This window comes from Esox lucius, chromosome 19, assembly GCF_011004845.1.
Source record: "Esox lucius isolate fEsoLuc1 chromosome 19, fEsoLuc1.pri, whole genome shotgun sequence".
In the NCBI taxonomy this organism is placed as follows: Eukaryota; Metazoa; Chordata; class Actinopteri; order Esociformes; family Esocidae; genus Esox; species Esox lucius.
The window spans coordinates 38,597,902-38,623,122 of NC_047587.1; the positions used below are offsets into that span (position 1 = coordinate 38,597,902).

General features: G+C 42.4%; 1 protein-coding gene across 1 annotated transcript; it reads left to right on the plus strand.

Annotated features, from left to right (window-relative positions):
- The first annotated feature begins 211 nt into the window (after positions 1 to 211).
- Positions 212 to 21,330, plus strand: coro2bb (coronin, actin binding protein, 2Bb). The gene is made up of 12 exons (XM_010884269.5): positions 212 to 364; positions 6,269 to 6,469; positions 12,871 to 12,987; positions 13,067 to 13,216; positions 13,365 to 13,529; positions 13,709 to 13,825; positions 14,683 to 14,787; positions 15,295 to 15,391; positions 16,200 to 16,312; positions 18,467 to 18,557; positions 18,914 to 19,050; positions 19,730 to 21,330. Exons 2-12 carry the CDS (start codon positions 6,269 to 6,271, stop codon positions 19,856 to 19,858), a joined length of 1,422 nt encoding a protein of 473 aa, XP_010882571.1. The 5' UTR covers positions 212 to 364; the 3' UTR covers positions 19,859 to 21,330.
- Positions 21,331 to 25,221: the final 3,891 nt, after the last annotated feature.

The window sequence follows — 25,221 nt, forward strand, 5'->3', positions numbered from 1 at the left end:
GCCAGTGAAGGGCAGAGCTACAGTAAGGCTGTGAGAGAGGAGATTAGGATGAGTGGATGAGAGAGGGGAGGAGATGAGGGGGACCTCTTCCTGTTGTAGTGACCACGTGTGCCTCCTTCCTCAGTGCAGCAGTCGCGGGCGGCCAGCGGTATAGTCACAACAGCAGCAGCTATTGGCTCCGTTGACACAGCCAGGGAAAGCGCAACATCAGTGCCCCCCCCCCCCCCCCCCAGCCAGGCTTCTCCTGCTCCCCTTTCTCTCTCTCTGTCGTCGTGTGGCTGGAGCATCCGTCTGAGTGAAAGGACTCCTGGTGGAATAAGAGCACGGTGGTGGATCCCAGCACGGCGCCTCCACGGGACCCAAGGTGAGCAGCAGACCGGTCAGAGGAGAGGCTTGGGGAAGGGAAAGCGCTCACTGTTTTAGTCAAGGCGCATCGATAGGAGTCAGGGAGGAAACAGCTCCCGGGGAGTGCAGTGTGAATGTCAGGCTCAGTCAGGAGGCCTGGGGTAGTCCAGCAACGGAAGGCACCTCTGCGCCGCTGCAACAGGGGTTTAAATCCTGCCCAAGGCCTTTTTATCGAAACATTCTCTATGTCTTTCCCACAACTTTTTCAATAAGCATGAAATTGCCTGAAAGATTAAATAGCAGGCTGTCATGGACACCAGGCTGACAGGTGTCCTTGTAGTTACAAGGGGGCTGGTGGGGGGTTTTAGGTTTATCACTTTTTTATCACAAGTGTTTTTTTACTGTATAACATGTGTGTCATTGTATCAGTTTGGTATTTACACTGAAGACTTTTAGCTGACTCTAATCCATTGACTTACTGTAGTGAGGTCATATATTTTCATGTGCAAGCAGGCTCTCTTCTGTAGCCACATTGACACTCAGATGTTACATTACTACAGGGTATTTTCTTCCCCAAAGTTGTCAGGCTGAGGGGACTACTGAACAGGTTTATATTTTGTCCATGTACACTACCAGCTGTTTCACAGCAGTTTTAGTCCCCTTAAAGAAATTATTGCAAGACAGATCGTTTAAAGTGAGAAACAAAATCCCCATCAGCTTCGTGCAATGACACATAAACATATTCATCACACACAGAGAGACACTCAACAGCACAAAACATTTGAGCGGGTTTGTGAAATTGAAACGAGCAGCAGTATTCAGCCAAAAAAAGAGTGGAACAGGGAGGGGGGAATGAATACACGATGAAGAGACAGAAATAGACATGAAAGAAAAGTGGAGTGAGTGAGAGAGAGAGCAGAGAGGTAGGGAGATAGAAAATAAATATAAGATGAGAAGGCAGTGTGGAGTACAGAAGGATGAGTGCAGGTGTTTAGCCACGCAGCCAGGGCTGCCACCAGTCATCCATAATACTAACCAGTTCCCTGGCCGTCAGTTCCCTGCCACCCGTCATCCATAATACTAACCAGTTCCCTGGCCGTCAGTTCCCTGCCACCCGTCATCCAAAATACTAACCAGTTCCCTGGCCGTCCGTTCCCTGCCGCCCGTCATCCGTAATACTAACCAGTTCCCTGGCCGCCAGATCCCTGCCGCCCGTTATCCATAATACTAACCAGTTCCCTGGCCGTCCATTCCCTGCCGCCCGTCATCCGTAATACTAACCAGTTCCCTGACCGCCAGTTCCCTGCCACCCGTCATCCAAAATACTAACCAGTTCCCTGGCCACCAGATCCCTGCCGCCCGTCATCCGTAATACTAACCAGTTCCCTGGCCGTCAGTTCCCTGCTGCCCGTCATCCATAATACTAACCAGTTCCCTGGCCGTCCGTTCCCTGCCGCTCGTCATCCATAATACTAACCAGTTCCCTGGCCGTCAGTTCCCTGCTGCCAGTCATCCATAATACTAACCAGTTCCCTGGCCGTCAGTTCCCTGCTGCCAGTCATCCATAATACTAACCAGTTCCCTGGCCGTCAGTTCCCTGCCGCCCGTCATCCGTAATACTAACCAGTTCCCTGGCCGCACCCATATAACAGTTGAGAGTTCTGTCTTGGTTAAATGGCAGGCCTGCCCTCTGGAGAGAAAAGCATGTACTGTTTGGGCTGATATAAACAGTGGAGATCAGGTCGTCCTCACTCAGTACTCAGTGACCTTGCTGTCTAACAGACTTTGGGTCTGGATCGCTGTCAGGGACATGGTACCACAGGAAAGAGACACAGGCTAATTTGAATGGAAAGGGAGCTGCCATTATATTCCAAACTGTCCAAGCGAAGCAGGAAAAGATATAGGACAGCATTGATGACCTGATGCTGAATCTTATCAGAATTGTCTATGACAACTCAGTGATGCAGAAGCAGTATTAATCAATCTCTTGGAGGAAAATTTTATTAATCATTACGAAATATTATGAGATGTCCACAAACACATATTTTCTGTATTTGGAGTTTCCCTTTCAAGTTTAATTCAAAGAGGAAAACTGCTTTTGGGTTAACTGTTACCTTGGCTCAGTCCTGGTCATTAGGCTTTAATTTGGAACGGAGTTTGTGTGACCATTGTGTTCGACTCCCTCAGAAGTTACTAGGAGGTTAAAGTCTGGCCTGCAGCATCTGGGGAGGAAGACCAGGAAATCCACAGAGCTAGTTGGACAAAAGGCTATTGTCCAACTGAAAATATTTGCAACAATGGCATGACATCAACCAGGAAATACACAGAACATACTTGACCTATCCCGGGGTATAAACCGTGACCAAACCCTGGCCAAACCATGAAAACGGTGGAGATGGTCACTGTTCTGCTGACTGACCACTGACTTAAAGTGTCTAGTATACTTGGACTGCAGGTCTGGTGTATGTGTGTGTGTTAACACTGAATGTGAGCATTTCAAGCCATAGGTGTGCCTAGAAGACAGGGCTGGACTGACCCCACAATGGGCACAGTGGGAATCCGTTGGGTTGTATTCATTTGGGCAAGCAATCAAAATGGGTTTCATAATGTTTGCTAAGAAAACTGAAAGGAATATTTCTCATTGGACAGTTCCGGGGGTTCAAACCCTGTTTGCGTCCATTTGGTGACTAATGAAATGCTCAATCTACCTTAGAGCTGTCAAAATAAGACCAATTGACAACCTTTGGGGGCTTTAGAAAGGGTGAAGGTCTGGATCACTGGGAACATCTGTCGCCTCACTTTACCCCAGACACACGGATTGAAATGTCAAAGGGTTCACAGGTTGAGGTAGAGCAGGAAGTGACCCATTAAAGGCATATTAAAGGACCTCCAGAGGTGAGGGAGGGTAGAGAAGTGGCTCAGTGAGAGGTCCGTTGTGGGCTTGCACAAGAGAAGATCAGATCTTAAAGATGTTTAAGAAAAACTGGGCGTTTGATGTTCAAGTACTGTGATATTCATAAGCCTGATGATGGTATCTCATTGGCCTGCTTTTGAAGTGTCAGGTTACCAAGGCAGGGCAGATGATTTTCATTACAGAACATTGCAAAACATTGCAGAAGAACATTGCAGAAGCAGGCACAAGAATAGGACTATTTGATTAAGGTTCTTTATAATCCATTCATGATGGCTAACTACATGCTTACACTCGCATATCTGTTTCAGTTGATTTTAAAACAAATGACTGCCTTACTGCATGAACCAAACTAGGGCTGGGACAATAAAACGAAAATGATCCACACTGACCATTCCTCAAAGGGATGTTTTGTTGATATCATAAGCACATGTGAAAAATACATTTAAATGGAAAAAGTTTGCTAATCTAGAGGATTGTTAATAGGACAATTAATAGCTAAAGAACACATTAAAACAGTGGTGCAAAAGGTTTTTAAACACTTCTTGTTAACATTATAAACGTATGGACCTCACCCAGCTCTAGATCGGTGTAATTTTTTTCTCCACTCTAAACAAGGTGCTGGTCTAAAAATTATAGCTACTTCAAATGTTTGGTTGTGGAACACTTGATTGGCCTGGCATTCAGAGCATGGCATCCTATTTATGCAGTCTTTGTCCAGTGGGCCTGTGTTTGTGGTTCATACAGAGAGTCTTTGTGTGCACAATGTCAACTAGTGTTCCACTGGGGCAAATCTTTCAGATATTCACCCTCACATAGTGATCAGTCATGGCTCTACAATGCATCTCTTTCTCCGACTCATCACTCCAAAGTGTAAACATTAGTTTCCGTCACCTGTGAAATGCCTAAACCTATGCACGAAACGTGAACTAATCCTGTGCACAGTTAAGACTGCACAGTCTCACAATGATCACAATAATCTATCTGCTATAAATATATAAGCTCCTTATCATGATGGTAACTGCACAATACAATATCAGGTTCCATCCCGTACATTAACAGCTGCTGACATGAATTCACTTTCTGCAACTTTCAGCATTTCGACAGGAGAGCAATGTCACACAGCGAGGAGACATTTTTGCCATGCAAGTGGGATTTCAGACAGCTTCGCTTGGCAGCAACGCCATGGTGCTCCAGTATTACAGTCTAAACCAATTTGCCATCCAGCAACTGTAAATATTGTAGGCCTACTTAAAAAAAATGGTATTAAAACCCATAGTACCGATGGCTACTCTACACTGTAACACTAATTAGGTAAATGATACTATCCTATGTTGTATTTACAACCACAGACACCTATGTTAACCGTATTTTTATTTAATTAAATTCGGCAAAACATTATGGAAAATGAACACTTTCAGGGACTGTCTCCTAAACTCTCTGAATGTGATTTCCTTTAAGGAAATCCTCAGTAAGGTATCCATGGCAACAGCCATTAATAGCGTCTGTGTCAACATCTTCCTCACAATAAAACAGCAGAAGAAAATGCATGCTGGTAAAGTACAAGAGGGAAAGTTTGACTTATTTGACTCTGCAGCGACATTAAATAAAACTTTAAGTAAGCAATGGCTAACACAATGGACTTAATTGTACCAAATAAACAAACAATATGAGGACTAAATAAAAGTCCAGGTTAATAAAACATCCAAGTTGTTGCAAGAGGCAGGTGTTTCCTGTAATAGAGGAACCGTGCCTTCTTAAGGCCACTGCAGGCCAAGAAAGGGCTTTTTAAAGTAGGAAAAAATATGACGCTCTCACACTCGCTACCATTTATCCTTGGAATCCTCTCAGTGAAGGAAAAAAAAAGATGTGAAAATAGGTCAAAGTCCTGATGCCGCGACTATTTGAACCGTTTAACAACATGTGGGCGACAAGTGTGTGCATGGACAGCTGTTCATCAAGCTGACCCATTTCTCAGCTTATGATGTGACGTCAAATAAGATATGTTGTCTGAACCCAAACCGCTCTGGCTCTGTCAGTAAGTTAATACGCAGAAATGACACAAACAACTTATGACGGTATATTAACTCCAGACTACAGGATAACAGCATAAGCATGTAAAATTCTAAAAATAAATGAAAACTGCTAATAAAGTGATGGGCTTAGCAGAACTAGGTGTGTCTATATCCTCTCTGCAGTATCAAGATAAGGAGTCAGGCACTGTCCCCAAACAAATAATCAGCAAGTCTGCTCCCTTTGTTTTTTTTTGTTTGTTTTTTTACTATTTATGCTAACACTGTCATCCAGAATGACTTAGAGGAGCAATTAGTGGAAAGCACTCTTGCTCATAGACACAACAGACCTTGTTAGCACTCAAATAAGCGATATTTTGGTTGTAGGCCATGCACTTTAACCACTAGGCCATCTGCTGCTGTTTCCATCTCCTCTCACATGCACCACACCAGTCTTTAACTCACATCACCTTGATATCCCTAGGGATCCTAAAATCAGAGCTGAATAGCAGAAAGATAGTGGAAATGCACTCAACCCTTTTTATGGCTAATTGGTGTTCATCTGGGCAAGCACTGCTGCCAAGTACAACTCTTGCTGGCTTTGAATAAGCTACAACCCCTATCATTTTGGCTGATGACCCTGTCACTCTGCAGGCTTTCCACCACTCTCATCAGCCTGCTCATTACACACACACACAATAACAAAACAGCCACAGCACTTTCCATCCCGACTACACTTTCAGCACAGCTTGGGTAGATAGCAGGACTACTGCCTGGCTGCGTTAACAATGTGTTGCAGGGGACACCTGAAGACTGTAAATGTCCCACGAAATACACCAAAAGGAAAGTTGTCCGCTATATTGTTGTGAAGCATAAAACCCCCCGAGGAAATGTACAGGAAAGAAATTAAGTAAATGAACAATGATCATTTGTCCCCTTTTTCAGAACAAAAGGTATTGCTGTTTTACTGATACAGTATATCTCTGTGCTTCCTCCTCAGATGTCATGGCATCCGACATACAAAAGCTCAAAGTTTCGGAATGTGTATGGCAAGGCCGGCAACCGAGAGCAGTGTTTTGATGGCATTCCCATCACCAGAAATGTCCATGACAACCACTTCTGTGCTGTCAACGCCAAGTTCCTGGCAATTGTCACAGAGACTGCTGGCGGAGGGTCCTTTCTTGTCATTCCTGTCAACAAGGTATGCACACCACAGTAATGTGTGTCACTTGTGGTTTTACCACTTTTACATCAGGATATTTATCTGCTCTCAGTGGGTGGCTATTTGCTTCAACCTTTACTCTGGATGTTACTTTATCCTTCAACTCCTGTAAGATCTAAATAAGATTATAGCAACAGTATAGGCCTATGTGTTGAAGGAATGGGCCTGAAAGTGAGCAGACTAAAGAAAACTGAAACATTAGCAGCCTATTGTATACTAACTGTGTTAAATGTCATTAATCCATTTAGGAATAGGTAAACAATTCATGTTAGAACAATTACTGTATACAGGGTAATATGGGGTAAGCTTTTTATTTTCTCTGGCCACTCCAAAACACTCCAAACCTCATTCAGTAATCTTTCGCGGTAGCATATATTTTTTAAACTGTACATTGTCTAAATAGCTGTCAGAATTGGCTGAAATCAAACTCTCTCTAGTGAACTATTTCCTATAGCCACCATACGGCTTCTGTTCTTCGCGGTTGTGACGGTTGCTCGGCGTGGCGCTGTGTGCTCTCTCCCTCTCCCGTCGAGTTGGGGAGTAACGGATTACAAGTAATCCGTTCAATGTAACGAATTGCAAAAAAAACAGTAACAGTAGTCCGTTACGTTACCAATAAAAATATTATAATCGCTCTACAGATACTTTTGAAAAAATGTATGATTACTTCTTGAATTACTTCAATTGAAAAATAATAGGTGCGTGAAATAATGAGGCCTTGAGTTGTGTCCAAAGGTTGGTGCGCATAACCCGATTAGTGAACGATGAAGCTCCGGTTTTGGTTGGTTGGATGGCTGGTAAACACAGTATATCCATGATAATATTAGCCAACCCATATAAAATGTGATTTAGTTACCTACTATTGACGCATCTTCCTCAGAACAATGAAAGGTGATTGGCCTAGCCCACCTGGTGGTGTTATACCTTATTCAGACAGGAATTGTTTAGAAGATCAGGCAACCAGATAAGATAAAAAATTGCATGGAATTTATCAAGATATTTGAGGAGAAAAGGTGTGTCGGGAAGCACTCTGCCAAAGGATGATTATTTGCATTTAATGCAGTCATCTCAGCTCCAAACAGGTGGGCCATGTGATTCTGCTTGTTTTGCATCTCAGAAAATTAGTTTGTTGTTCATCATTGACTGCTGATGACATTGACTTTAAGCTAAGAGTGCAGGTGTATAATCACAGTTTATACTTATAATTTGAGATTTGATAATCATTGCTGATGGCACTAATATTCGCCAGTTACCTTCGCGCAGGTAAAACCTATATCTGTGCGGGTGATTACGATTGTGAACATGCTTTTGCGTGCCTTGGGTTTCTGCAACGTTTTGACAATGTTGGTGATTCTGGAGCAAAACATCAGACTACGGCTGATTTAGTGTAAGCGCAAAAAAATACTGATATCTTGATTTTTATATACAATAATGTCAATGCCCTTTTCGAGAAATTGTCATTTATTTTTCAACATTGTTTTGAAGCAATGATAAAGTGAATAAAACAAACAGAATAGGCTAACATCCTTAGATTTTGGGTTACATTCAGATTCAAAAATCTGATTCTGTAAGATCAAGGGTTATGACTGAATTGTAATAACTGAATATCTGACAGAACTTTAGCATGTAATGTAGATATGTAGCCCTATCATATTTAAGTAGAAAACAATGGTTTAGAAACCCTTTCCTAAGGCACTTAAGGTAAAATGCAAATTCAGTTTTTGGCCCGCTATTCAAACTCTAACATTAATAGATCCCGCAAAAGGTGTTCAATTGTTTATTGGCTATTCCTATTTGTCTTCTAATGCCTCTTAATATGAAAGTAATCAGATTACGTTACTGATTACAAATGTGGACAGGTAACTTAACTGTAACGGATTACATTTAAAAACGAACCTACCCAACCCTGCTTTCCGGTGTAATAACCGCTGGCCGGAGACGATGGCAAATGCACCCCTAACACACACCTGTTTTGAGTTAGTCATTACGTTGTCTATTTTATTTCCCGGTTTTCATCTGCACCTCATGGGTTATTGTGTTGTTCTTTTGAGACTGTGTGGTGTGTTTCTGCATTAAAAGACAAGCTGCTCATCCTCTGTGTTGTTACATTTTGGTTTTGCCTCCTCCTTTTACGCACTCGCTACCCTCGCACCTCACTGATGTCATCGAGGTGAGCGTGAACTTTCATCTCAAAAAGCTATATGAAGATAGGTTGCTTCGCCTAACTGGCCCATTTTCTGGACATCAGAATAGTATTTGTAATTGTGGAAAATGCTGTGTTCATAAGATTGGCACAAGGGACGCGGGAGAGGAGACTTGAGGTTTCACTTTCTATTCCATCTCTCAAACACATCACCAGGATGACAAATAGCCTCCTTACCCCAAGATCCTCCAGATCCCAATCACAATAAACCACCTTATGACCACCCTTATGACTACCTGCCTGATATTTGGACAAACGATCCCTTTAAGTTGATCTCATTTTGGTTTTTCAGAAATCTTGGCGAATGTATAAAACATGATAATATCAAATTTACATAAGTGTTCACTACTTTTAGTTTCAGCCTTGAGTCTCCGTATGCATGAAGCTTGGCACACCAATATTTGTGGGGTTTCTACCATTCTTCTCTGCAGATCCTCTCAAGCTTTAACAAGTTGGATGGGGAATGTAGCTGCACAGCCAATTTCAGGTCTCTCCAGAGATGTTCAATGGGTTACATGTCCAGGCTCTGGCTGGGCCCCTCAAAGACATTCACAGTCATGTCCCATAGCCACTGCTGTTACATCAGATCAGGAAATCTTGTTTCTAATGGTCTGATAGTCCTTTAGGCGCCTTTTGTAAACTCCAAGCAGGCTGTCATGTGCGTTTTACTGAGTATTGACTTTGCTCTGGTCACTCTACCATAATGGCCGCACCTGAGCTCAATTTTGAGTGTCATAGCAAAGAGTCTGAAGTTGTAAATGTAATATTTCTGCTATTTATTTATTAAAACATTTGCAAAACTCTCAAAAAATCTGTTTTTACTTAATCTTAATAAAAAATATTTCAATCAGTATTAGCTTTAGAATGAGGCTGTAATGGAACAAGATCTTGAAAATATAAGGGGTCTGAATACTTGGTGAATGCACTGATATGTACATCATGGGGAACCTTAAGATAAATCATCCATTTTGAAAGATCTTATGATAAATCCTCCCCTGGGGCATCTCACTCCTTAATGGTTGATAATTATGGTTTCTAGCTGTAATTATATGGTTTCTAGCTGTAATTTTTACACTGGATAGCCCACATAACCAAACAGCAGCCTCACTAGTGGAAGGTCAAAACCCCAGGCCACAGACATTTGGGTGGGTAACCACTCACTGACTTCTTCAAATACGACTTGGTGAGTCATACCCAAAACATTAAAAGAACCCTTTTGGACTTATATAATGGAATGTCCAAAAACCTGCCTTTGACCTGACCAAGATGGGAATCAAAAACCTGCCTTTGACCTGACCAAGATGGGAATCAAAAACCTGCCTTTGACCTGACCAAGATGGGAATCAAAAACCTGTTCAATAAAGGAAGGTGGTTGGCACACAGGCTGGTTTTATGGTTTTCTGAAGCACTACCCAGCATTGTGCTTCCAAATTTTGCAAACAAGCAATCTAGCTCAAGACGAAATTCATGTATTTTTATTGTCTGTCCTTGAAGATGTCCTCCAGAAAAGATGTTACCATGAAGTGTTAAAAAAAGAGTATTACGACTAATTTAAATAATTTGCTTGTGTGTCAAAAGACAGCAGGAATGTCTGAACTGAAAAAAAAGAAACTGAATGAATGCAGTAAAAAGTTAAGACAGTCACTTCTGCCTTAACCTATGGCTTACTATTTAATTGGAAAGATTCCATTAGTTGAGCTAAATGTCCCTTTCTGGAAAAAAGCATGAGCAGCTGTCCGGCAGGTTTCCTGTGGCTTTACGATTTCCTCAAGGACAACATCCCCTTCTTGAACTGTAATTGATAAACATTCTAACAAAATGTATCATTTTTATTAATAATGTGTCGCAGTTAGATGATATTAAGATATTATACATTTCCTCAAAAGTTTTCAACCCCCATAGATCTCATTTTATTGTGTAACAAAACTGATTAATTAGGGGTTTTTGCCACTACCCTAATGTCAAAGCAATTTAATCTGCAAATTGTTCTAAATTAATTGCAAATTTAAAACAGAAAATGTTTTTTTCATTGCCAAATACAAATATTGTGATCATTATTTTCCAGTATGTAGGGTTATACAATGTAATGCTTTTTACTGAAAATTCTGAAAATTCTGAATGGGCTTAAATAAGCACTAAGCTTGGTCATGAAAGGCTATGGTAAATGGCCAGTATACAGTATCAGGCTAAGGCTGAGTACCCTGATACTTCTCTTTGTCCCTGAGGTAGCTACAGTGGGGAGAACAAGAATTTGATACACTGCCGATTTTGCAGGTTTTCTCTATAAAAGACACCTGTCCACACACTCAATCAAACAGACTCCAACCTCTCCAAAGTGGCCAAGACCAGAGAGCTGTGTAAGGACATCAGGGATAGAATTGTAGACCTGCACAAGGCTGGGAAGGGCTATAGGCAAGCAGCTTGGTGAGAAGGCAACAACTATTGGCGCAATTATTAGAAAATGGAAGAAGCTCAAGATGACGGTCAATCTCCCTCAGTCTGTAGAAGGTCTGTATGGAGGAGTGGGCCAAAATCCCTGCTGCAGTGTGCAAACCTGGTCAAGAACTACAGGAAACGTATGATCTCTGTAATTGCAAACAAAGGTTCTGTACCAAATATTAAGTTCTGCTTTTCTGTTGTATCAAATACATCTGTCATGCAATAAAATGCAAATTAATTACTTAAAAATCAAACAATGTGATTTTCTGGATTTTTGTTTTAGATTGCGTCACTCAAAGTTGAAGAGTACCTATGATAAAAATTACAGACTTCTACATGCTTTGTAAGTGGGGAAAACCTGCTAAATCGGCAGTGTATCAAATACTTGTTCTCCCCACTGTATATTGCTTTAAACTGGGTGGATATACACCAGTCAGCCATAACATTATAACCACTGACAGGTGAAGTGAATAACACTGACAAGCGTAAGGATCTGAGCAACTTTGACAAGGGCCAAATAGTGATGGCTAGACAACTAGGTCAGAACATGTCCAAAACTACAGCCCTTGTGGGGTGTTCCCGGTCTGCAGTGGTCAGTACCTATCAAAAGTGGTCCAAGGAAGGAAAAGCAGTGAGCCGGCGACAGGGTCATTGGCAGCCAAGGCTGGCCCGTATGTTATCTTTGTACTATTTTCAATTATATAAAGATAAATAAATGTGCACATTATTGCATTCTCTTTTGATTAGCATTTTATGCAGCGTCCGAACTGGGAAATGGGGTGGTAGTTCAAATCCATGAGATTTTGACAACCATATTGGTATTGTTTTAGATATGTTTATTTTTACTTACTAATACAGATGGACCAACACACTCAAACTCGAATTGATAAGAAGGCTTAATGTAAACCTTTTATTTCAGCCTGTGGAATCTGGCCTTAATAGCCAATTAGTAACCCAGAGAGGTGGTTGTTCTCAAGGGTTTGTTAACTTAACCCACAGGCTCCTCTACTGTAATCAAGGTCATTATGGCGTGTACAGAACTGATCATGGGATTAGTCCATAGTAGGCCACACTTTCCAGTTCACTTGTTGACCGACAAGCTGGACGGTGAATCCTGTTTTTCAGCAACGACCCTCCAATGGTGGTCTTTACCACTGTTTACATGAACTAAATTAGCACCACGCCTTTAGCTGCTGTATTAAACATGTACAGACAAAGGGTGACACTGTTAGACATACAATGGGCTCTGTTAAGCAACATAGCAATCAGGAGTGTTTGAATCACTAGTTAGGCTTCTTTCCTTTGTACTTCCAAATGGAGTTCCTTCTATCCACCGTTTTGAAAAACATGGTGGTTTCTCTCAAAGTTACTCCGTTGCTCATTGACCCTGAACTTATCATAAGTCCTCGGCACAGTAACATGACCCCAGTCATTGACCCCACCTAAGATCCAATGCCTGTCCCTGAGCGATGCTAAGGGAAGGCTCATTATGTTTGAGAAACTTATGACATAGAACAGTAGCACCACATAGTGGGCATGAGGCGTAATCGCTGGTCATCAATACCAGTGTCAACTTAAAGCATCTGATGTTATCCTCAGGTAGTAGGCGGTCGTTTTTGTGGCATTTTCTTCATAACCGTATTCTGTTATAATGGGAGCTTCCTGATTCACCTTGCTCGTCCGGTTGAATAAGGCTTTGGGCAATTCACACGATTTGTTTTGACCCATTTCCCTTTAGCCTGGGCGATTCGACCCTCACCACCCTAAAGTATGTGGCCACCAGGGAGGCGTGCTGGACATCAAATGGAACCCCTTCACTGACAACATCATTGCTTCCTGCTCAGAGGACTGCTCCGTGAGTAACAGCCACCGTTGTAGCGACTGCATGCTTGCATCGGCCGTGTAAAGGACAGTGATATGAGCGTTGTCCACAGGTGCGGATTTGGGAGATTCCTGAGGGAGGGCTGAGACGGAACATGTCCAAGGCGATGCTGGAGCTTTATGGACACAGCCGACGGGTGGGCCTCATCGAGTGGCATCCCACCTGCTGTGGCCTTCTCTTCAGCGCTGGCTATGACTTTAAGGTGCCAGCACGTTGTTTCCATAGTGTCTTTGGTTTCTTTTCTTTCTTTCTTTCTCTCTCTCTGCATACATTCTCTCTCTCACTCTCTCTCTCTTTGTTAAGCTGACACTTTTAAAACGTGTAGAAAACGTGTCCTCCCCCTCTGTCAGATCTTGATCTGGAACCTGGAAGAAGGAGCCCCGGTGAAGATGATCGACTGTCACTCAGACGTGGTGCTGTGCATGTCCTTCAACACCGACGGCAGCCTGCTGGCCACCAGCTGTAAGGACAAACACCTGCGTGTGATTGAGCCTCGCTCGGGCAGGGTTCTGCAGGTGGGTCCCAGTTGAGCCACATTGACCAGTAAAGTGACCTGGGTTATCTCTTCAGCCACACCGGCTGTTTACTCCACACACACAGACACAAGTGTCTTGGCAGTAGAGTTACCCACTGCTGTGCTTTAACACTCCCAGTTTCAATAACGTTTCAGAGTTATCACCATGTATGTGAACAGGAGGCTGACTGCAAGAGCCATCGGGTGAACAGAGTGGTGTTTCTGGGCAACATGAAGCGTCTGGCCACAACAGGGGTCTCACGGTGGAACACAAGACAGGTGGCGCTGTGGGATCAGGTGGGCTTATAGATTCATTCAGTGTTGTCGTGGAAATTGCTAAATTGGAAAGGCGCAGAAACTGTAGATTATTTTCACAAGATTTTCAAACCTGGAGCAGTTAACAACACTCAGCAGAGTCAGGTCAAAAGCTCTCAGTTGAAGGTTGAGCTCAGGTCTATGTACATTCAGTACAGCCCACTGTGTCCCCCTCCTATGCATGGTTAGAGGTCTATATACATTCAGTACAGCCCACTGTGTCTCCCTCCTATACATGTTTAGAGGTCTATATACATTCAGTACAGCCCACTGTGTCCCCCTCCTATGCATGTTTAGAGGTCTATATACATTCAGTACAGCCCACTGTGTCCCCCTCCTATGCATGGTTAGAGGTCTATATACATTCAGTACAGCCCACTGTGTCTCCCTCCTATACATGTTTAGAGGTCTATATACATTCAGTACAGCCCACTGTGTCTCCCTCCTATGCATGGTTAGTCTACATGTCTCACCAGCTTCTCTGCAAACTTCAGCTTACAAAGATAACAAGATGTTTACAGCCCTTGAGAAGTTTAACCAAAACTGTAGTAGGCACATCCTGTACAAGTGAGCAGAGTCAGAACACATAATGGCCTTACTAAATTGGATTATACTTACAAATAAGCAATATGACATTAATGTACTATAGAATATGAACATTTCTACCACAGTGTTCGTATGTTTCAGGACACGGGAAACCCCCCGAAATAATGTTCTTTACGATGCATTTTGAAATGTGTGACAGACAGACGAAGAAATTGTTCAAGTGGATTTAGCAGTTGTATTATTTTGTGTGGGTGTATTTGTGTTCAGCTGTGGCTCACTACGTTTCTCTTCAGGAGGACCTGTCTATGCCCATCATAGAGGAGGAGATTGACGGCCTGTCTGGGCTGCTTTTCCCTTTCTACGATGCTGACACACACATGCTCTACCTAGCAGGGAAGGTGAGACGGGTCACACCAATGGTCGCTTCACCTCAGCTGCTTGCAACTAGTGTGTTAGGGGATAAAGGTTTTTGAATTGGATAGCGATCTTGAACAGAGTGGTTTGTGACCTCAGACCCCCCCCCCCCACCCCCGGCACAGTAAGTACAGGGTTTTGAATGTACATAGGGAACATTTCTATGTACACACTAGCGGCCTACATGTCTACATTGTCATAATGCGCAAACGGAATTATAGATTAGTAGATCAGGGGCTATTTTTCTATTAGTTTTTTATGGGGTCAATTTGAGATCCAGGGCTATTCATAAAAGATTCAGGGCTATAGCCCCGGACGGCCAGCTTATTGTCATTGCACAAAGATTTTGAATGTATTATGTGGGGTTTTTTGCAGGCAGAAGCTTGCATGCAACTAGATGTGTGAGTGTGCGTGTGTACCAGTGTTTGTGTGAAAGAGCATGTAACACTGGAAACCTCCGCATCACAAGAGTCTCTGTCTGTGGTTCCCAGGGAGACGGTAACATCAGATACTATGAGGTCAGCACAGAGAAGCCCTACCTGCAGTACCTGATGGAGTTCAGGTCCCCGGCTCCTCAGAAAGGTCTGGGTAAGTTTGTCTCATCAATCGATAAGTAATGTGCTGTCTCAACCCTTCAGACCTCAGTCATCAGTGAGGTTATTCAGTTATTCCTCTTGGAACTACATATCTGATGTAACAACTTTCAAGGTAGTGGTTTTTCTGTTACAGCAAATTCCTAAAATAAACAACCACTATTGTTAACTCAGAATTCCCATTGACATCAATGAACACATTCAAGAATAACCGGGATACCTCAGAGAAAACAGTACATTAGATACATGTTTTTTTTACTTTCACCCATTTTGTCCTCAATTTCTTCATGTTCAGTATGTGATTAAGGCCCTACCAATTCTCGGACTCAGGATAGTCAGTGTTTAGACATCCAATGTCATTCTGGTTCTTAATGGGTTGTTTGCTCACCCAGGAAGTCTCCTCATTCACCAAAAGGAACACATCCAGTCTTCTACCTTCATTGAGCTCATATGCACCCAAGCCACAAGGTGTTGCCAAAGTGCAATGAGCCAAGGCATCTGCATTTGAATGCTAAGCCCAAACCCAGGTGGTGCTGGCCAATTGCACCACTCTCCATAGTACCCCTGGAATAGTCCCAAAGCTGGATAAAGTCATTGACTGTAACAATGGGAAAATTAACAATACTCTTTACACATACACTAGACTTGTCTCTCATTTCCAATAAAAAGAGACAATTTCTGGTTACATGCTGGCACTTTACATTTCCCTCAAACCCAGGAAACCCTAGATCCGTATATACCGTGTAAATTCTGCTCTAATGTCAAGAATCATCTTCAACCCCTTTTTTTGCCCATCCTCACAGGAGTGATGCCGAAGCACGGGCTGGATGTGACGACCTGCGAGGTATTCCGCTTCTACAAGCTGGTGACTTTGAAGGGCCTTATTGAACCCATCTCTATGATAGTTCCACGGAGGGTGAGTGGGGAAAGGCGTCTTAGCTTGTGTGGCGTAACAGAGAGTTGCGTCTTAGCTTGTGTGGCGTAACAGAGTGTTGCGTCTTAGCTTGTGTGGCGTAACAGAGTGTTGCGTCTTAGCTTGTGTGGCGTAACAGAGAGTTGCGTCTTAGGTTGTGTGGCATAACAGAGTGTTGCGTCTTAGCTTGTGTGGCATAACAGAGTGTTGCGTCTTAGCTTGTGTGGCATAACAGAGAGTTGCGTCTTAGCTTGTGTGGCGTAACAGAGAGTTGCGTCTTAGCTTGTGTGGCATAACAGAGTGTTGCGTCTTAGCTTGTGTGGCGTAACAGAGAGTTGCGTCTTAGCTTGTGTGGCGTAACAGAGTGTTGCGTCTTAGCTTGTGTGGCGTAACAGAGTGTTGCGTCTTAGCTTGTGTGGCGTAACAGAGAGTTGCGTCTTAGGTTGTGTGGCGTAACAGAGTGTTGCACATGTCAAAAAGTCTTTTTTAGCATGTATTTTTCAGTTAAAAAACGTGTATATATATATATATACAGGTGCTAGTCATATAATTAGAATATAATCAAAAAGTTTATTTATTTCAGTAATTCCATTCAAAAAGTTAAACTTTTATAATGTATTCATTCATTTCACACAGACAGATATATTTATTTAGTGTTTATTTCTTTTAATCTTGATGATTATAACTGACAACTAATGAAAATCCCAAATTCAGTATCTAAGAAAATTTGAGTATTGTGAAAAGGTTCAATATTGAAGACACCTGGTGCCACACTCTAATCAGCTAATTAACTCAAAACACCTGCAAAGGCCTTTAAATGGTCTCTCAGTCTAGTTCTGTAGGCAACACAATCATAGGGAAGACTGCTGACTTGACAGCTGTCCAAAAGACGACCATTGACACCTTGCACAAGGAGGGCAAGACAAAAAAGGTCATAGCTAAAGAGGCTGGCTGTTCACAGAGCTCTGTGTCCAAGCACATTAATAGAGAGGCCAAGGGAAGGAAAAGATGTGGTAGAAAAAAGTGTACAAGCAATAGGGATAACCGCACCCTGGAAAGGATTGTGAAACAAAACCCATTCAGAAATGTGGGGGAGATTCACAAAGAGTAGACTGCAGCTTGAGTCAGTGCTTCAAGAACCACCACGCACAGACGTATGCAAGACATGGGTTTCATCTGTCGCATTCCTTGTGTCAAGCCACTCTTGAACAAGACACAGCGTCAGAAGCGTCTCACCTGGGCTAAAGACAAAAAGGACTGGACTGCTGCTGAGTGGTCCAAAATTATGTTCTCTGATGAAAGTACATTTTGCATTTTCTTTGGAATCAAGGTCCCAGTATCAGTGATGGTTTGGGGTGCCATGTCATCTGCTGGTGTTGGTCCACTGTGTTTTCTGCAGCCGTCTACCAGGAAGTTTTAGAGCACTTCATGCTTCCTGCTGCTGACCAACTTTATGGAGATGCAGATTTCATTTTCCAACAGGACTTGGCACCTGCACACAGTGCCAAAGCTACCAGTACCTGGTTTAAGGACCATGGTGTCCCTGTTCTTAATTGGCCAGCAAACTCGGCTGACCTTAACCCTATAGAAAATCTATGGGGTATTGTGAAGAGGAAGATGCGATACGCCAGACCCAACAATGCAGAAGAGCTGAAGGCCACTATCAGAGCAACCTGGGCTCTCATAACACCTGAGCAGTGCCACAGACTGATCGACTCCATGCCACGCCGCATTGCTGCAGTAATTCAGGCAAAAGGAGCCCCAACTAAGTATTCAGTGCTGTACATGCTCATACTTTTCATGTTCATACTTTTCAGTTGGCCAACATTTCTAAAAATACTTTTTTTGTATTGGTCTAAAGTAATATCCAGATTTTCGGGGAGATACTGAATTTGGGATTTTCATTAGTTGTCAGTTATAATCATCACAATTAAAATAAATAAACATTTGAAACATATCCGTCTGTGTGCAATGAATGAATGAATATAATATACAAGTTTCACTTTCTGAATGGAATTACTGAAATAAATCAACTTTTTGATGATATTCTAATTATACGACCAGCACCTGCATATATTGTTTTTTATGAGGCAAAATAAAAATTTTAAACAGACAGACGAGAAAGACACAATAATAAGTCCTCTAATTGTTTTGCAGTCTGAGACATACCAGGAGGACATCTATCCAATGACAGCCAGCACAGAACCAGCCGTGACTGCAGATGAGTGGCTGAGCGGAATAGACAGAGGTTAGGGTGAAGTGATGGAACACATTCAAGGACACTGAAAAACAACGTTCCCACAGTATGCTTCCATCCATATAACACACTCATACAATTACATAGTATTGGTGTGTGTTTGTGCACTCACATACAGCTCCGGAAAGATATCCACTGCACCTTTTCCTTTCCTTTCCAAAAAGGTTGAAAAGTTACGTTTTAAGTGAGGAACAGAAGCGTTCAATGTGCAGTGGTCGCTTAATTTGAACCCTTCTGTTCCCCACTCAAAACCTTCCTATTCGACTTTTCTGGAAAGCAAAGAAAAAGTTGCTGTGGCCTCTGAATTCTTTCCAGAGCTGTGTGCTTATGGATGTATGTGTGCCCAGAGCCCGTGCTGATGTCCCTGAAGGCTGGTTACAAGCGGCCCTGCCGGACGGCCTTCAAGGCTCCACGGAAGGGATGGAAGACCATGGTGAATGGCCTCGACCTGTTGGAGAGCATTCCCCCCAAGACAGAGAACGAGGTGAAGGCACTGGATGTGTGTGTGTGTGTGTGACAGCGGTATGTCCTTTCTTCCTCCCTGAATGGTGGCACTATGGACGTAGATGACTTCAACACGTTTGAAGGTGCGCTCCCGTCACATGATCATCCGTCTCAAATCTCTTTCCAGCTGAAAAGTCCCACCTTGCAAGGAAACCATTGATTTAGAAAACAAAATAAGAGCAACATCCAATTCCAACCTATTGAAACAAAGCAGTGAATCTCTCTGCCCAAATAACCTGCAGCACACTTGATCCTCATTTTTATTGTGATGGGTGGTGATAAAGAATGTCTGAGACTGGGTGAGGTCACTTTTTAAAAACATTGTGGGTTATAGAGGAGCCTGGTAATCTTAATGGGTTAATAATGTGAACGGATTTCCACCTTAAATCTTCATTGCAAGCGCTGGAATCTATCATGGATAGATGCACATAACCTTAATGGTGGTAAGATCTATCAGTTAATATGCATATGACAAACCTAGATAACTTTGACCGACATCATGTCTTAAGGGGCCATAGACAGGTCTGACGCTGGCTGAGAGTTTGAGTTTTATTGGGTGGACACCCTACTGGTCTCACTGAAACAGCACCCGGACCCTTCACCCTCCCACCCTCACGCCAAGACCCTAAAGCTGTGTGTCTGTCATGTCTCTCTCGCAGCTCCTGCGGATGTTCTTCAGGCAGCAGGATGAGTTGAAGAGGCTGAGGGACGAGCTGGTGCAGAAAGACGTCCGAGTCCAACAGCTGGAGCTGGAGCTCAACAACCTGCGAAACGCCAAAAACATGTGACCTTTGACCTGGCTGACCTCCCCCTTCCGACCCACGAGCCGGAGATATCCTTCACCTCTTCCAGAAGTGTGCACTCGGATGTTAACTCCCTAAGCTTACATTAACCTGGTGACCTGGCGCACACTTCAGAGAAAAAGTCAACCCCGAACACTGCCAAAAATATACCTAGAAAAGCCTCACCTGGCTGCTTTATGACATCCAATCACCACTTTCCAAAGATGTTCCCCCTCTTCAGCAATAGCACCCTAGTTAGTCATTACTGTGTCTCCATTTAGCCAATGTGACACTGAGGTATGCTAGCTTGGCTTAGAATTGAACAGTATTTCGTATGGGAGGAGTGGGAGCCTTGGGAGAACTGCTACTAGATGTGAAATATCATATCTTGCTATTTACTTTGAAGTGAGACTTGTGAGACATAAGAGTTGTACAGCGTTCATAGGGCAGTGTGTACCTTGCAGGCTCTCCACTGTTTGTATGAGAAAGGAGATGGCTGAAAAAGGTGTGGTGACTAAGCCTATTTAGATATATGGCTCATTTGGTACTATTCATCCCATTTAATAAAACATATTTGAGTATCTACAAAAAATAGTATTTACATTGGCAGTTTTGCAGGTGCAAATTAGGCCCATATGCTAATTTAAAGAATGTGTTACACTAGATAAAAAGCACAAATCAACACACCAAAGCCATAATGACAACAGGAAATGATTGCAGCATTCCCAAGGTTGAAGGGACAACTGAGATTTGTGTATCTCAATCACTGAGGGATGCACATCCCCAGCTATTGTCTGTATGAAGTCTGTAGAGATGCTGATGATGCATGTTGTATGATCATGTCTTGTGTGACTGTAAAACCAAACTAGCCCTGACCATAAATGCTTGTAATTTCACTGTAAAAACAAACCAAAACAAATCCCTGTAACCACAACAATAATGAAAAGTAATATTTATATTGTTCAAGAATGATGGCAGAGTGTATGGTTTCACTTTATTTTTGAAGTCACAATTTCTGTCTGTAGATTCCAAGTATTATCGTAGATAGTAATATTATCAAAAACCTTTTAACAAACTATTTTCTGATAAGCAACTGCTTGCTAAGGTTTGGGTTACGTTTATAAGAATGTTTAGGGTAAGGGTTAAAGTTAGGGTTACGATAAAGGTTAAGGTCAGGGTTAGTAGATAATTAGTTCAAATATTACTGATAGTCGGTAGATAATATAGAGCTTCTACAGACACACTTTTGTGACTCTCAAAATAATGTGATACAGAGTGTATTTATTGCAAGTTAAGAAAAATTATACATGCAGAGACTGGATAATCTCCTTAGGAATACAAGCAGCAGTGGGTGTTAGTAGTTCACTACAAATGACTGCTAATGTCATTTCTTAATGTCTTTAATATCATCTCAAATAATGTATTGGAGCTTTTGTCTACAACTTCCTGACACTAAATACATTTTCTGACACCCTAAACATTGTCTACTCTAAGTGCAGATTGAATCAGTATGGGTTTTCAAGGGTTTATTTGTAATTTGCAATAAGTTATGACAGTGAAATGCTTTCCTACTCCCGACAATGCAGTTAAAAAGTAACAGTAATTATAATTTAAAAAGAAAAAAGAAACACAATCAATCAATAATAACACTATACAAAAACACAAATCAATATTAATAACTGTACAATGTAAAAGTGACAGGTGTACATGATATAAGTGACAGGTGTACATGATATAAGTGACAGGTGTACATGATATAAGTGACAGGTGTACATGATATAAGTGACAGGTGTGCATGATATAAGTGACAGGTGTGCATGATATAAGTGACAGGTGTGCATGATATAAGTGACAGGTGTACATGATATAAGTGACAGGTGTACAAGATATAAGTGTCAGGTGTACATGATATAAGTGACAGGTGTGCATGATATGAGTGACAGGTGTACATGATATAAGTGACAGGTGTGCATGATATAAGTGACAGGTGTACAGGATATAAGTGACAGGTGTGCAGGATATGAGTGACAGGTGTACATGATATAAGTGACAGGTGTGCATGATATAAGTGACAGGTGTACAGGATATAAGTGACAGGTGTGCAGGATATGAGTGACAGGTGTACATGATATAAGTGACAGGTGTGCAGGATATGAGTGACAGGTGTACATGATATAAGTGACAGGTGTGCAGGATATGAGTGACAGGTGTACATGATATAAGTGACAGGTGTGCATGATATAAGTGACAGGTGTACAGGATATAAGTGACAGGTGTGCAGGATATGAGTGACAGGTGTACATGATATAAGTGACAGGTGTGCAGGATATGAGTGACAGGTGTACATGATATAAGTGACAGGTGTGCAGGATATGAGTGACAGGTGTACATGATATAAGTGACAGGTGTGCATGATATAAGTGACAGGTGTACAGGATATAAGTGACAGGTGTGCAGGATATGAGTGACAGGTGTACATGATATAAGTGACAGGTGTACATGATATAAGTGTCAGGTGTACATGATATAAGTGACAGGTGTGCAGGATATGAGTGACAGGTGTACAAGATATAAGTGACAGGTGTGCAGGATATGAGTGACAGGTGTACATGATATAAGTGACAGGTGTACAGGATATAAGTGACAGGTGTACAAGATATAAGTGACAGGTGTACATGATATAAGTGACAGGTGTACATGATATAAGTGACAGGTGTGCAGGATATAAGTGACAGGTGTACATGATATAAGTGACAGGTGTGCATGATATAAGTGACAGGTGTGCATGATATAAGTGACAGGTGTACATGATATAAGTGACAGGTGTACATGATATAAGTGACAGGTGTACAAGATATAAGTGACAGGTGTACATGATATAAGTGACAGGTGTGCATGATATAAGTGACAGGTGTACAAGATATAAGTGACAGGTGTACAAGATATAAGTGACAGGTGTACAGGATATAAGTGACAGGTGTACAAGATATAAGTGACAGGTGTGCATGATATAAGTGACAGGTGTGCATGGACTATGGATGGAAGAGAAGAAGGGTTCCCGAGTTAAGCAGCCTTACAACCTGTGGAAAGAAGCTGTCCTGTAGTCTATTAGTTTTGAACTGAATACTCCTGTACCTTCTGCCTGACAGCAGCTTGGTAAACAGTCCATGGAATGGGTGGCTGGGATCTGTAATGATCCGTTTGCTCCTCCTCCTAGACCTCTCTGTGTAGAGATCCTGCAGGGATGGAAGGTCAGACCTTGTGATGCTCTCTGCTGTTTTAATCACCCTCTGAAGTGCTTTACGGTCGAGGGCTGTGCAGCTGCCATACCAGGCGGTGACACAGCCGGACAGGATACTCTCGATAGTGCATCTGTAGAAGTTGGTGAGTATCCTGGAATCCATGCCATGGTCAATCTCCTTAATCGGTGTAGGAAGAAGAGCTGTTTCCTGGCCTCCTTCACCACAACGTTAGAGTGATGAGACCAGGTCAAGTCATCGCTGATGTTGACACCAAGGAACCTGATGTTGTGAACTCTCTCTACTGCAGACCCATTGATGTGTATGGGGGCGTGGTCTCCCCGCCGCTGCTTCCTGTGATCAACAATCATCTCCTTCGTTTTGCTGATATTGAGCTGGAGGTTGTTACCCTGACACCATGATGTCAGTGACCTTACCTCGTCTCTATAGGCTGACTCGTCATTATGATGGTGGTGTCGTCAGCAAAGTTAATGATGGTGTTGGAGACATGTGCATCTTAATGCTATGCATCAAAATAGATTTGATTAAGAATACTGAGCAGGAATTTAAATTATATTAACATGAATCCCTAGAGAATCACTGTTTTTATGTATTGTGCGGTGTCCACAACTTTCATTTCAGTGTGAACTGGGCCAACTTCAAACCTGGTGAAAGGAACTCTACATGATGAGTCTCCACTAGGTGGAGCCCCTTACCTAACTGCAACACACCATTATCCAATCACTCTGAATACCAAATAGCAGCTGTCCCACCTCATCAACTAAGGTAGAAATCGTTACTTCCAGTGGTTACCGTGATAGCATCAACTCAGCCTCTTTTGGAGTACATTATTATTATTATAGATAATATTATACAGGTCTTTATATAAAAATTATATTAATGGATTGAAAAGGGTTGAAAAGGACAGGCCTACGGCCTGTGAATAAACATTCACAGGCCTACGGCCTGAAGAAAAACATCTGGGTATTAAAAGGAAAAGGATGTGTGGGGAGAAAACAACCGTCGGCACAGACGGCTGTAAACACAAGTGGACTTTGCCATGAGTGCTTTGGTAGGCGACAGGGTCAAGGTCAGCATGTAAATGATGTGCACAAGTCATCTGTCAGAGGTTGCTATCAAATTTAGGCTAATTTTAATTAGGAACTGAAGTGCCAGTAAAAAACGGTCGGGTGGTTCAAACGCAGGGACCTAGTGCTGACGAGTGTGTTTCTAACATCTCCGTGTGCTACACTTGCTTGAACAAAAAAGAACAGTCCTGTAGTGCCATTTGACTGCATGTTTAATTCCCATGATGTAGGCTACATTACAGGTGCATCTCAAAAATGTAATATTGTTGGAAAATTCAAAATGTTTCCTTAATTCAAATCCAAATGGGACACCTTCATATATTCTAGTTTCATTGCACATAAAGTGAAACATTTCAAGCCATTTTTGTTTAAGTCTTGATGATTGTGGCTTACAGCTCATGGAAATCAAAAATCCATAGTCAGTGATGGTTTGGGGTGCCATGTCATCTGCTGGTGTTGGTCCACAGTGTTTTATCAGAGTCAACACAGCCGTCCACCAGGAGGTTTTAGAGCACTTCATGCTTCCTTCCACTGACAAGCTTTATGGAGATGCTGATTTCCTTTTCCAGCAGGACTTGGCACCGTGTTTTAACTGGTTTGCTGCCCATGGTATTACTGTGCTTGATTGGCCAGCCAACTCGCCTGACCTGAACCCCATAGAGAATCTGTGTGGTATTGTCAAGAGTAAAATGAGATACACCAGACCCAACACCACAGACGAGATGAAGGCTGCTATCGAAGCAACCAGGGCTTCCATACCACCTCAGCAGTGCCACAGGCTGATTGCCTCCATGCCACGCCACATTGGTGCAGTAACCTGTGCAAAATAGGCCCAGACAAAGTGCATTGAGTGCATAAATAAACATACCAAGGAATACTTTGCAGGTGTTTTGAGTACATTTTCATACATTTCTGTATTTTTTATTCTAATATTTTGAGATACTGGATTTTGATGTCCGTGAGCTGTAAGCCGTAATCAACAAGATCAAAACAAAAAAGGCTTGAATTGCTTCACTTTATGAGTAATTAATCTAGATTATAT

Coding starts and splice junctions, on each gene's coding strand:
- coro2bb (XM_010884269.5), top strand. CDS start 6,269: ATGTCATGGCATCCGACATACAAAAGCTCAAAGTTTCGGAATGTGTAT. Junction 13,530..13,708: donor GCTCGGGCAGGGTTCTGCAG/GTGGGTCCCAGT, acceptor GTATGTGAACAG/GAGGCTGACTGCAAGAGCCA. Junction 14,788..15,294: donor TGCTCTACCTAGCAGGGAAG/GTGAGACGGGTC, acceptor TGTGGTTCCCAG/GGAGACGGTAACATCAGATA.